The sequence below is a fragment of the Populus trichocarpa genome, chromosome 14, assembly GCF_000002775.5.
Source record: "Populus trichocarpa isolate Nisqually-1 chromosome 14, P.trichocarpa_v4.1, whole genome shotgun sequence".
In the NCBI taxonomy this organism is placed as follows: domain Eukaryota; kingdom Viridiplantae; phylum Streptophyta; class Magnoliopsida; order Malpighiales; family Salicaceae; genus Populus; species Populus trichocarpa.
The window spans coordinates 9,362,135-9,376,220 of NC_037298.2; the positions used below are offsets into that span (position 1 = coordinate 9,362,135).

General features: G+C 32.6%; 1 protein-coding gene across 1 annotated transcript; it reads right to left on the reverse strand.

The window, feature by feature from the left end:
• Nucleotides 1–782: 782 nt before the first annotated feature.
• On the reverse strand, nt 783–6,543 carry LOC7457987 (RNA demethylase ALKBH10B). Its single transcript, XM_024585517.2, has 7 exons — nt 5,889–6,543; nt 3,478–3,611; nt 3,241–3,358; nt 2,814–2,930; nt 2,617–2,732; nt 2,366–2,520; nt 783–1,604 (listed from the first exon to the last, which is right to left on the reverse strand). Exons 1-7 carry the CDS (start codon nt 6,331–6,333, stop codon nt 1,112–1,114), a joined length of 1,578 nt encoding a protein of 525 aa, XP_024441285.1. The 5' UTR covers nt 6,334–6,543; the 3' UTR covers nt 783–1,111.
• Between the last annotated feature and the right edge of the window lie 7,543 nt (nt 6,544–14,086).

Genomic DNA, 14,086 nt, shown 5'->3' on the forward strand with positions numbered 1-14,086 from the left:
CGGACAGCTACTGTCCGGTCCGCTGACCGGACCGATCAGTTGCTGTCCAGGGAGGTCTGTTGGGCCCCAGCACAAACAGGCAAGACCAGATAGTTATCAGATCAAATCTGTTGGGTCGTAGCCTAACAACCAAGACCGTTCGGCTTGTCCCAACCAGACAGCTACCCAACCAGGCAGCTGAGCAACTTGTCTGGCTTTCTCATTAGGCTCATAAGCCTTGAAGAACCGAGATTCTTGGGTCAAATGGCCAACCAAGTAAAGGGTAAAAAAGACAAAGAAAAGCTGGCACACCAAATAATGTTCACTGCCACAGCCTCTCGTTTTAGATTTGATTTTTAAAAAAAATTAATTATTTTTTTATGTTTTTATATGGTATTGATATATTAATATTAAAAATAAATTTTAAAAAATAAAAAATATATTATTTTAATATACTTTCAAGTAAACATTACTTTAAAAAGCATTAATAACAACAATATCTAATATTACCTTAGCAATTAAAGAAATTGAGATGAAGAATGGTCATAACTCGTTACTTGATTAAAAGATTAAAAAAGATGTGAGATTTGTTTTATTTAAATTTTTTATATATTATATATTAAGATAATTTATTTATATTATTTTATTTAAAAAAATTATTAACGAGAATGTAAAATATAATTTTTTAAACATGAAGATAAAATGAACAATTAAATTATAGAAGACTAATTTAATTTTCCCTATTCTAATTTCTAAATTACCATCAAGGGAAATAAAGACAAGCAACCAGAGAGCAAGTAATCTGTCTGTAAAAAAAGATTAAATTTCAATAACCTTAGTTAATACAAAATTCTACCCTCAACTAGAACTAATTCACACTGCTCAAACTTGAAGCTCAGCTAATCCTAGGGACCTAAAGGATTGGCAACAAAGAAATGTGTACTGACCAAGATTAGAACCCATTCTTAGGGAGGAAAAGGAGGAAACGAATTAAAAAACTAGCTCTTCTGGCAGCTCTAGAGACTTTTTTGTACAATAAGAGAGAGCTCCTTCCTTCAGGAGAGGTGTATATGTGCGCCATGTTTGTATTTGATTCATATTGCTTTGGCCCCAGAGCTGCCTCAGGATAACTTCAGGCCGATTTCCCTTCAATACTGATACCTGTATCAGAAGCAGAAGCTGCTACATGTGTTTCGACTGGAGAGGATAGTGCAAGAAGGCGTCCTCTTTGGGCACGGGGTGGAAGATGTTTTGCAGGTTTTCTAGATCCTACAGCCCAGGGCAGAAAAACCCCTGTACCACCATTGGGCATTCTTTTGGGACTCAAGACCATAGGGCGCATTGGAGCGAGCATAACCACCGGAGAACTAAGAACTCCCCAGTTAGGAGGCATTGAATCCATTGGCTCATAGCCATCAAGAGCTCCGTTAGGCACTGGATATGGGCTCGGGATGCTAGGTTGCCATAGGGTCATGGCACCGTTCATGGGACTAGTTGGTGGTGACTGCCCTTGTTTGGATTCAGGACGCACTCTGAAGAAAGTTATGCTGGCCCTTTTGTTTGAAGACGGGCACATGGCATGTCCGGCCATGTCAGCACTGTTTCCCCTCATCACTAAAAGAGACCTGCAATAATTCCAAAATCATTTCACGATCCAAACTTGTCCGTTGGCACATACTGATGGAAATTGACGACTCTCTAAGAAAATTTAGGTTAACATATTTCAGACAATGCAAGCTAACTTTTGTAGGATTGCAGCAAGACACTCATGCTTTCCAGTCTAACAAAATTGTTGTCACGAAATGAACACACAGCAGAAAGTAAAGAGATGATTGAGGCAGAGGTCACAGATGGACTTTGTGAGATGCATTGAGATTTGAGAGCATTTACATAACTTCAGCCTGTCAGGCTATAGAAAGCCTGGTTACAAGATTAATGCCGCCTCCTTCTCTCAATGAAGTCAGTGTTACTAACAAAACTTAGAAATGCCGAGACTTCAAGTTTCTAAGATTCACATTGAAGAGCGTAATTTGAATGGATAATCAACACAATTTCAGAAAAGGAAACACGTGTTATTTTGAACTGGCATGTTTTTTAATGAGTAGAAATGACAGTATATTTCCAGAAACCAGAAGCATATAAACCACAATAAAGTTAGGTGATGCCATGTGTTGTAGGGTAAGAAGAAGAAAAGCTCCAGCATCATTATGTAGCTCCAATGCAAGGTTGTTCTTTCAAGAGAGTTTTTTGGAGTGGATTTTTTTATGAAGTTATGTTTTATCAGAAATGGGATTCCTGAATTTCTATAGTATGAACACGAGCCTAATCACTCTGAAACTAACAAATATCTAAATACTCTTTGCACAAGTTTTGAAGGCATGCATACCCTTTTTTCAGAAGGAGGGAGAGCGATCCTCTATAATTACCATCACTATCACTCCCGAGAATACGCCCAAAGGCCATTGTTGATTCTGAGAGGATAAGAGTAGAGATTGGTTGGTCTAGATGAGGTGGCTTCAGAAAAGGTTGTGAATATTCCTCCTGCATCAAAAAAAGCATATATTATTCGACTTGCTTTCCCAGTATAATCTCTATACAGAGACAACGTGATGATTCAGAACAAGATAGAATGCCTACCTCATCAAAGAAATGGATGATGCATCCATTAGGTTTTTTATATTCTGGAATTAATTGCCATTGAACCAGGTGATCAATGACACCTTGGAGAAGAGCTGGAATTGGCTCTATATTGCCTATGAAAATTAAAACCGCAATTATAAGTTGCTCCAATATAATTTTGCTGCGCAATTAAGAAAAGTTACATGATATCTTACTTGATGGGTTGTTGCTTGCAGCTTCCTCTTTTATATGTCCAAAAATTGGAACCCCAAGCTGAATCAGCTCCTTCTTGTTTCCCTTCACCTGCTTGTTGAATAAAATAAAAGTCTCGCCTGTTTCCAGTCGTCATGAAGATCATTCACTTAGTAATAGACAAAAATCTTGGCTGTTAGCAAGGACAAGCTTTTCCATATTCGAAAAGCGTGCTTAACCAACTTTGACATGTGCATTTAAGAGAGTTAGCCATCCCCCATTCCGGCGATTAGATCAAAGATCAAATGACCGCTAACTCACGGCAGTTAATGGTGTAAGAGAATTTTCGTGAAAATTCAAAATGGTCCTAGCGTACGTCCTTAGGGCACATTCTATTAAAAAACTGAACGCGGCTACATTTAATAGAAGTAGGGAGAAGAGAGAGGTCACCTGAGAGTTCACCATTCTGGCCAGCAACCCGGAGTTCGTCGACGAAATCAGTCAACTTAGACAGCTCAGAATCAGTGAATATTGACTCGTATAACTTCAAACCTTTCACAACATTCACCTGCCAGGTGTAACATCTCTCAATCAATAACAGCCGGCTGCATTTTTATTTTTGAAAATTCCAGCTTCTCTAAGGAAACAATTTTTTTTGTTTTCTAAATTTTGAAAGAAAGAACTCGCCGTATGCCCTTTGACATGCTCCTTGGCTGTGAATCCTTTTGTCAGCTTGATTTGAGTAGGACGTAAGCCGCAGTCTTCATGATTGGCACATATGTCATCGTTATTCTCACTAGCAGGCTTCACTTCTTGAGATCCTGCATTCCCAATCCAACAACAAGAAAATTAAAATGGACTTTAGATAAAAAAATATATATATATATTTGCATTAAATATCTAATCAATGATGTTATTAAACTATATCACCCCCCCCCCCTCCTTATTTTGCGCTCCTTCATTTATTAAGGCCAGCATCAAAATTAAATTAGTAATGGTTGAATTTTGGCTCAACGCTCCCAAATTCCATCCACCATTTGATTCTGCAAGTCCAGCCACGCAATCGGGTAGAGCCCACATAAGACATCGTAAAAATAGGTTAAAAATAAATAAATTTAATAGCTCCCCCTGTGTAAACGAAGAGCAGTAGCTTTTTCCACCTCTAAATGCATATACTTGAATTGTTTACTCTTACCACCGACAGAGACATCATGCATTTATTAATTTATACCTTCATTTCTTAACCAGCTACTATTTAATTAATGGTCACTTCGCTCTCTTATTTACTAGTAATTAATTTAATTATGCAATCGATTTCACACTCCTCCCTTCAAGACTTCAGACTTCAGACCATGTGGGTTTTTATCACGTACCACCTTTTTCCTTCCCCGACGGCTGGACAAACTCTCTAGATTTCGTGACAAAGCTGTCACAGTCCAAAATTGTTCTAAACCCTACCATATAACCACACAAATCTGCTACCAGAGACGCAAAATAAATAAATAAATAAAACAAAAGTAAAATAAGAGTGCCGCACTATGGGAGATTCGAATCTCCATCATCTAGGATGCCCAAACCATATTTTAAAAAACCAAGTCCAATCAGGTGGTCCTGAGCTTAAAGAAAAAAAAACAAAAAAATAAAGGTGAAAACAGTAAAAATAACAGTTGAGTATTTGTTTTTTACAAAAATAACATCCCTTTGCTTTATAAAAAAAAATGGATCGATCCAGATGATCTAATTTTTGACCCAGGTCTTAGACTCGGATGATTATCGGGACAGATTTAAAAATTATGGCGCAAAAATCACATGATCATTGGTTGGCCCATCCTATGAAATTGGAGTTGGACCGGCAACTCGGAATATCATCAAATACAGTTACAGCTAACAAACTCCCCAGAAAAATTTGTCAAGGAAAACTCTCAACAACCCAACAATAATAGCAGGTACGCACGCACGGAGTCATGCATGACGTCAACTAAAAAAGATCAGACGGTCACCATCAGCCGCCGCCTGCAATAAATCATTGCACGCATCTCCAGGAAAGGTCATTTCATCAAGCGTAAGGTTATTCGCCACTCCCAAAACTAACTGTAACTTCGGCTGCAGGGAAGCCTTTCCCCCCTCATTGGAATACTCAATACAAACCCCACTAAAACCTCGAGAGAATATCAATCACGTCATAATATATAATATATTTTTTCTGAAAAACAATTAAATAAATAAATAACTGGAGTATTTGATATTTAATTTTTCTTTTTCCTTTACCCTGTACTTCAAATCAAAACATGTCAAGCGTGGCCAAAAATCAAAACGGAATTTTGTTAAATTCAAAAGTCACAGAAAGTAGTAGAACAGGGAAAGGGAGGGTTTGAATCTCGGATCTGATGCAGAAAAACATGCTTGTTTTTAGGTGTTCGGTGGTGCAGGTAGTTTTTTTAAAGTGGTATTTATTAAAAAATATATTATAATAATATTTTTTATTTTTTAAAATTTATTTTCAACGGTGACATATTAAAATAAAAAAAATAAAAAATAATAATTAAATTCTATTTGGACCGCAAGACGAGGATTTATATTCTTGATAAAACAGAGAAAAATAAAAACAAAAATCAAATAGAAACTTGTTCTTTTACTCAAAAATAATGTAAAAAATCATCATTGACCATCACTCTCCATTTTTTTATAATTATAAAAAAAGAATCACGTTTTATAATCTTTTTTCGCCCGTACTCCGAGCAACCAAAACAAGCTGGCTGATTTCAATTATGAACTCTTTTTACTGGTAATTAAACAAGAAAATGATTAGTACATAAAAAATGAATTTGCGCTGGCGCATCGTTGAAGTTGCCATTAAAAAACAAAAAACAAACAAAAAGATTTGTTTATTTAAACAAACAGAAAATATATAAGAATCCGATTTTCTGTCAGTTTCCACTATTATCAGCCGATTCTCCCTCGAAATTCCCGAGGACAATTACCAAATCGATAAAAACAGGGGAGATAAAAGGAAATTCATTTGGTTGAATATACGATAGAGAGAGAATAAGAAAACAAGAAGGTAAATTTGGGAGATGGAAAGATTAGATTATACTTACCTGAATCAGTAATATCACTATCAGGTGAATCCTCCTCCTCTTCCTGAGCAACATGACCATTTTCCACGCTTATTTTTACTTTCTCATCGCTGAATTTATCAGTCTCCACGTTTCCGAATGATGCTGCTTCCAGTTTTGTCTCAGCCACTCGCTTTAGCTCCAAAGCCACGTCTGCAATGGAGTGGTACTTCTGCATCTGGAGCACAGGGATCCAGTTAAGCCTCCTCCCATGAATGGCCGCGAACACCGCCTCGTACTCGGATCCTGCATCCAGCTGTGCCAGGTGGCTACACAGAGCATCGATTATGGCGTTAGCCGCTGCGAATTCCCCACGAAACCAGGCAAGAATAGCGTCCTTGGCAATCGTGTCCGCCATCATCATCGGCACCGGCACCACTGGTGGAGTACCTTGATGATCCGTCGGCGATACTGCTCCTGCCGCCATTAGCTCCGCTGATGTTTTTAACTAGATAGTATATAAAGAAACAATCGTTTCCTTTTAAATCTACCAACAATCGGATTTTATGAAGAGTCTGCCGGCAGAGATATCGGTGATGGTGAGTATATATCGGGTTGGCAGAATAAGATGGAGAAAGGGAGAGGGGCAGGTGAGAGAGATGGCTGTCTCGCGTGTAAGGGTAGGCTTTTTGGGGCGGGCCTGTGACATTTTTATCATAAAGGATGGTTCGTGCCAACTCCGTACGTGTGGGGATACGTTTGTGTGACGTGGCATAATTACAATGAACGTTACTAGGAGTTCTGCTTTGAGAGTTGAAAGTGTATTTTGACAAGCACTGGAAATAAAATTACAATAATCCATTATTTAATACTAAATCTCTTTTTAAACAATTTTAAAAAATGTATTATTATATGATAACACTGTTCCGAACATATTTGGTAAATTCTAAAATAAACTTTATTCATACGTTTTTACTATATATTGACTATGAATTACCTTTATTATCTTCAATCACTCAACTCTTCTATTTTTTCTATTTAAAATAAAAAAAATAAAAATACAAGTTGATAATTAGAAATCAAATTATAAAATATTTAAAAAATGTATTATTACTGAATTTATTCTTATTTGTTCTTTTTTTTAATTTATTCGAAATAAAAATGGGGTTGGAGTGAGAGATATTTAATTATGTTTCTAGTTTTTTTTTTTTTTCATCTGGGTTGGAATATTTTTAATTTTAGGAATTATCAGTCAATTGATCATGTTTATTACTTAAAAAAAATTCACGATTGTCCTTAATTAATTGTCAATAATTCAAAATAAATATTTTCAAATAATAATTATAGCCAAATAATTTATTAATTGTCGTTTATTAAGTTATGATAATCATCCAATAATTCTCATACATGTTTCCTATTAAGCCACCGTTTTATTTTTGTGTTTAGGTGGATTTAACAAAAAATACATTTTAATACAATAATGTTAAAAAAATTTAAAAATACTTTAAAATAAAAATCACTTTTAAAAAATATATTACGCCATAATATCAAACACACATAAATAAAAATATCAATTGCTAACAAAAAAAAAGGAGTTACAATCATTATCAAATAATTTTCAATTATTTAATTTTCATTTATAAACAAACCACAACAAACAGAAAAACTAACTCCAAAATTGTGAGGAAAAAAAAAAAAAACAATCTATCACTTGCTTCTCCTAATTAACAACTGGCTTCAAATCTCATTAATACGTGGCAACCATTTTGTTCTTTTTCGAGTTCAATTTAAACTAACTTATTAAACTAGTATCGGGTTCATGGATGGAAATTCTAGACCGTTAATTCCCGATAATTACATTTGAACCTTAATCATCTATTAACATCTTAAACGTAGTGAAAATTATCTCTTTTGAATGTTTACATGGAATTATCAATTAATAAAGTATGAGAATACCATGTTGCAATTAAATCTGCATGTTCGTCTTGGTAATAATTATGGATAGCTAAATCAAGGATTAATTCTTCACCGCACAACAATTCACGTGACGAAGGCAAGTTTTATTTATTTATTATTATTAATGTAGGTATCTGGATCAACTTGTATGTAAATCAATTAATCAATCAATTAATCTTATGGATCCTTAAGTTAACGATTATATAAATCTTCAGTAATTCTAAAAATCTCAAATTTATAATTATTAATAATAAATTCAAGACTTAATCAATTAAGCTAACGTTCAGGATTAATAAAACCTATTTTTATCATTGGACAGGAGAAAGAAGGCATTGCAAACATGGAAAGCGTGGTAGATGCCATTCCCATGTGGGACCTCAAGAAACATCATCGATGGAGGATCGTTGTGGTGGAGGGCTCCATTCCTCCTCTATTGTTGGCTCATAGACGAGCTAGGGAAGGTGTGTTGAGGGTCACATCAAATAAAACAAGAGCAGGTTGGTGCGTGCGGCTTGGCTTGGTCTAGTGTGATCTGTAGTGGAGGGCATTTGCACACAACAGGACAATATCTTTACCACCTTCCCAAAAGACACCCCCGGTCCAAAAAGACGTTGTCCGAGGGCCTAAAAGCCATTCCCCCCCCCCCCCTCTCTCTCTATCTGAGTAATTAATCTTTCTTTCTTTTTTAACCCGGGATGTCCGGGCCAGCTTACGCGCACTACAACTAATCCCTGAACTCACTGAATACCCTGCAAGCCTAGTAGGCAGTTAAAACACTGCGGGGATGACAGGCGTGCACGCTAAGACTCGAACCCAAGAAACAGAGGTAAGAAAACCTTACCTCTGCCGCTGGCCACAAGCCTAGGTGCAATCAATCTTTATTCCATACATGGCTAGTTGCTAACCTCCTCCACTTTTTTTAATTTAAAGAAGGGGTTTAAAAGATTTTTGCTGTCTTATTCCAAAGTTTTGCACAAAGGCAAAGGGACGCTATAAATTAATCTTACGTTGTCAATCACTCCCACTTTTGTTTTGTTCTCCTGCATCGCATGACATTTAATTTATGCTATACATGATGTTATATAATAACAGCTAGATGCCGGTTCACTATTCTAAATATGCTCGGGTCTTCCCTTTGGATTTTAAATAACTTGATAATTCAGATTAATTTCAGTATTTAGCGTTGAGAATTGAGTCTTAACTGGGATTCAATCTCTAAATATACTATAAGAATAAATCATAGATCAAGTTTTAATATTAAAATTAGTTTTTTTTTTAAATCTATTTTTTTAAGCTATTTAAAGAAATAAAATGAAAGTAACGAGAATAATATAGGAAACAAAATAAATTGGATTTTATCTTATTTGTATATTTGAATTCAATTTATTTATCAACTGAATTCAAATAAATTACTACAATTGAATTTAATTGCAGTAAAGTAGAATTGATTTAAAATAACTTATAAATACATGCATCTCTCTCGTGAATTTATCGAACAAATCAAGTTTACTTAGGAAGATGAATAAATTCAAAGAGAAAAACTTATTTTATGAACATGTGTAGTTACATGTACAGATTTTATTTTATTTTCGTATTTGGAAGCATCATAATAAAGTAAAGAGGTGCATGGCCCTTGAATATATAGCTTGCATTTTCCAGCGGTTTTCAAAACGACAGCATACCATAGAATATAAAAAAACAAAAACAAAAAGTAGAGGGGATATATTCTCTCAAGAAGGGATCAAACGATACTTTTGGGCATAAACATCTCCTCCCTTCATGTGTCTGCACAGAAGTTTAAAAGAAAAGGAAAATTTCTCGTTTTTTAAGAAGGTGGCAAAGGCATCCGTGAGAGGATAGAGAGGACTCCCTTCCTTGGATTTACTTTAGCTTTGTTAGATTCTCAGTTAGATGACAACCAGAATCAAACTAGAGAGAGAGAGGGAGAGAGGGAGGGAGAGCGCGGGGGGTCTAGTGGCTAGTTTGGAAGCGACAAGCAAGCCAAGCTGACCTTTAAGATAGTGGGACCCGCACAAAGAAAGGCCCTGATTCCATTACCATTTTAAAGCAAAAGTCAAGGGTGCAATGCAAGCACACGAGAGGTCCATGTTAAAGGCTCCCCTTAAAAGTGAGCCGAATGGATGGAGATTATCCCACGACTCTCGTCCATGAGTTTCTTTCTTTTTTGCCTTTTTGTGCAAAATAGCGCTGTTGAAAAAAAAATGTTAATTAATTGCGTTGCTCTTAGTATTATTTGTATTGGGTAAATATTTTATAGATTTTCTATGTCTATATTCAGAGTGTTTATTTCACATCAAATATTTTATACAAAAACTGATTGATAAAAAATACTTTACTATCAATGTTTAAATTTAATTTATTTATTAAAAATTATTTTTAATTTATATAGTTCATATTTTATAAATAATAATTCACCTACAATATCATTTATCTATTTTAATCACAACTACTATTATTTTTTTTTCACCATCATAGAACTATCATGTCGTTGTCGCCGTTATCTTATCATCATTATTATTATTGCCATCATTATCTTCTTCTTAATAACTACCACTGTATGTTTTTCTCTAACATCATATTTTTTTTTATTATTATGATATTATTTTATTATTTTTATTATTATTATTGTTATCGTTGAAAGATATCTCTTATGTAAAATATTTGAGGGGAAAATATTTTTAAGCTTTTATGTAAAACAAACTGATTTTTAATACCATAATTTTTTATTTCTTAATTTTCAAGAGTCTGCGCTGCTAAAAACAGCTTAACTTAAAAAAAAAGGAGAGAGAGAGAATAGCACACTCTTAAGGAATTTTTAAAAAAAAAACAATAATTGTACTAATGAGAGCAGAACCTGCAATTGTTAAAGTACCTACTCTTGCCAAATCTTAGTACAAATGAATGTTGGGACAAATATGCAGTACAAGAATTACATAGGTTGCGCTCTTTCTGGTAACATAATCTATGAATTTCTTTTTTATATATTTTTTATGGCTGCCCAACTAAAATTAACACAACTCTTCGAAACAAAATCTCTTAAGGGATATAATTTAAATAGTCACATGGATTTACTTTTTAGAAATTTTAGGGTCATTAAAGGCTTATATGGTTATTAACTTTATGACATCGAGAAGTTAATCGAATTGTGTATAAACTGATCTGGTACCCATAAAATAACAAAAAAAAAAAAATTCCTTGTTAGTGATGTAGTTTTGAATAACGTTACCTTTTGAAATTTCAAAATTTCAATAGATTACGTTATTGAAGTATTACAAATAATTGAACAATTCTATTTTTTTTAATATATTTTAGCTGTGCTATTTTGTATATTATTTTTTGACATGAATGCTAGTGAGAAAAGGAAAAAAATACCTCCTATTAAGTTTTTGAATAAAACTAAATAACAAGTATTTAATTTAATTTAAAATATTTTTTTATTATTAATAGTGATAATATTTTAAGTTTATATACATATAGAATACATACATATAAAAAAGTATTTTTTTCTCTTACTTTTTTCTTTTTAATTTTTCAGAAATTTAGATGATCTAGCTGTATTCTAAATATATTATATTTATATAGACAAATAAACATATTAAAAGTAATGTTTTGAACTCCTCTAAGCCAAGTCAATATTTTCTTCATGCCCGAACAGTTTACTTACATCAACAAAGTCAACTGCACTTCAAACGTTTTTTCTTTTCTATTCCCAATCACAACTCTACACGTATCTTAATATGCATCTTTATCTTAAATTTTTTAATTAATCTTTGGTTTAGATCAACATATTTTTATCATTTATTGACATATATAATTCTCAAATTATTTTATCAAATTATATATTAGTCTTTTATTTTGCAATTAAAACTAATTTTAATAAAGAAATTCAAAACAAAATATATATTTTTTAGTTTAATAAAAATACTAATATTTTTTTATATATTAACATTCTTTTTTCTTTTTACATTTAAAAAAAAACATACAAAACCAGTGAGTATCTAACTTTATTTAAACTTCTCTCGCATACATCGTCGTGCTTTCGCTACCTTTCTTAATTTAGGCTTACAAATCAACCTCGATCAATTAATATGGATTATGGAAAACAATGGAGTTAGGACTGTGGTCCCACCAAAGTTTACAAAAGTTTTTCAATTTGTTTTTAAATAAAAAATATTCCAAATATACGTGCAAGATAACTCTAAGAATTATTATGTTATTTATTTATTATTCCTGAATATACAAGTACAAATTAATCCATTTTTTATGTGTACTAAAAGACCTTTTAATCTAAAAGGCAATAATCCTTTAAATTATTTTACATATAGCAATATAATTAATAATATCATGCCTTGGGAGAAAGTTTTTTAATCTGAAATTAAGAAATTATTCTCCCACTAGTAAATATATACATTGCATGGTATAAATTATTGCCTCATATGAACGCTGCACACTTTACATAACAACGTACTCTTCGTTTATTTTATAAATTACATACGTAATTTTACTTTACAAAAAATGAGTTTTTAAACAATTTATTACAAATTTAGTATATAACATTTTTAATGCTCGAGTTTCCCTAGCTCCCAACGCATAATATCCTTTGAAAAGGTATAAAAGATATGGATGAATGGACACCTCAATTTCTCAAAGGAACCCAGATTGCATTGGAAAAGATTTCTTAACACCCATAATATTGTAAGGCATTGAGTGGTCTGCCAGGATCGTGAAGATTTGAGATAGATCCATTCTGAACACTCTTTGTACGTACAAGAATATATAAAGGAAATGTTTGTTTTTTGAAAAATTATTTTTCAAACTTTTCTGTGTTTGTTTGTTATTAAAAAAAGTTGGTCAACGGAAAATATTTTACAGTCAAAGAAAAATTTAGTTTGGTTTCCAGGAAAATATTTTTCCTTTTGACTGTGTTTGTTTTCCGGAAAGTGGTTTCCAGGAAATCACTTTTCAAATTTTCCTGTGTTTGTTTGCCATTAGAAAAGTTGGTCAACGGAAAACACTTTCCAGTCAAAGGAAAATTTGACTTGATTTTCAGAAAAGTGTTTTCCTGGAAAATTTGGGTGGAAAACACTTTCCGGAAATTGTGAAAAATTTAGAAATATCATTATTTGCTGATTATATCAAATTTGATCCTCAAACTTTTGATTGCTATATATAATTTGTTTTGAATATTTATTTTTCAATTTCATCTCTTAAAATTTAATTTTTATATTAACTTTGGTCCTTATTTTTATAATTGCTATTTGCTTTTTTCTTATCATTTTTTTATTGAAATTTTTTATCTATCAAATTTGGTCCTCATTATTTTGATTGTTACTTATTTTATTTGAAATAATTTATGAAATGTTAATTATTATTATTTTAATTTCTTCATCTTTCATTTTTTTTTTATATGTTAGATTTAATCTCTATTGTTTTGATTATTATTTATTTTATTTGAGATAATTTATGAAATTATATTTTTTTTTCAATTTCATTCTCATTCAACTTTTTAATTTGTAAGATTTGTTTCTCATTATTTTAATAAACCTGAGAAAAATAAAACATTAATAAATTATTTTCCAGCTCATTTTTCATAACATAATCAAATACTGGAAAGTGTTTTCCAACTTATTTTCCATTACACTACCAAACATCAGAAAATACTTTCCCGGAATTCACTTTCCAAAAGGAAACTACTTTCCAGCAAACAAACAGGGCCAAAGTATCCGTCAATAATATATATCCGTTGTTATTTTCATGTCGAGTCAGGTCATTGTCAAAGAATTATCTCAACCCAATAGTTTAAGCTGTTAAGTGAGGTCTCATGATATGATTTATATTATTCTCTAACACATTCCCTCGAGTGAAAGCTCTTTGGGCTTGAAACTTGCACATGTCTACATTACCCTGTGCTTGATTTTTATCAAATAAATAAGTATGGTGAGATTCGAACTCGTGACCGCTTGGTCATCAAGGTTCTGATACCATGTCAAAGAACCATCTCAACCCAATAGCTTAAGCTATTAGGTGAGGTCCCAGGATATGATTTATATTATTCTCTAACAATCATAACTCGAATTGTACGCGAGTGTTTTTTTACTTTAAAATATATTAAAATATTTTTTTATTTTTAATATCAACACATTAAAATAATTAAAAAACACTAACTTAAAGCTTTTTAAAAACAAATTAAAAAAAAAATTACTTGCAAAAAAACAATGCAAATCTCGTTTTCATTTCAGTACTTTGGAATGCAATCAAATAAC

Bases quoted from the DNA above. Each gene is read 5' to 3' on its own strand.
- LOC7457987 (XM_024585517.2), bottom strand. From the start codon at position 6,333: ATGGCGGCAGGAGCAGTATCGCCGACGGATCATCAAGGTACTCCACCA. The intron at 2,931-3,240 runs GTGACCTCTCTC...GACTGGAAACAG, and splicing joins CCAGAATGGTGAACTCTCAG to GCGAGACTTTTATTTTATTC. The intron at 2,521-2,616 runs GTAGGCATTCTA...TTTTTGATGCAG, and splicing joins TCATCCATTTCTTTGATGAG to GAGGAATATTCACAACCTTT.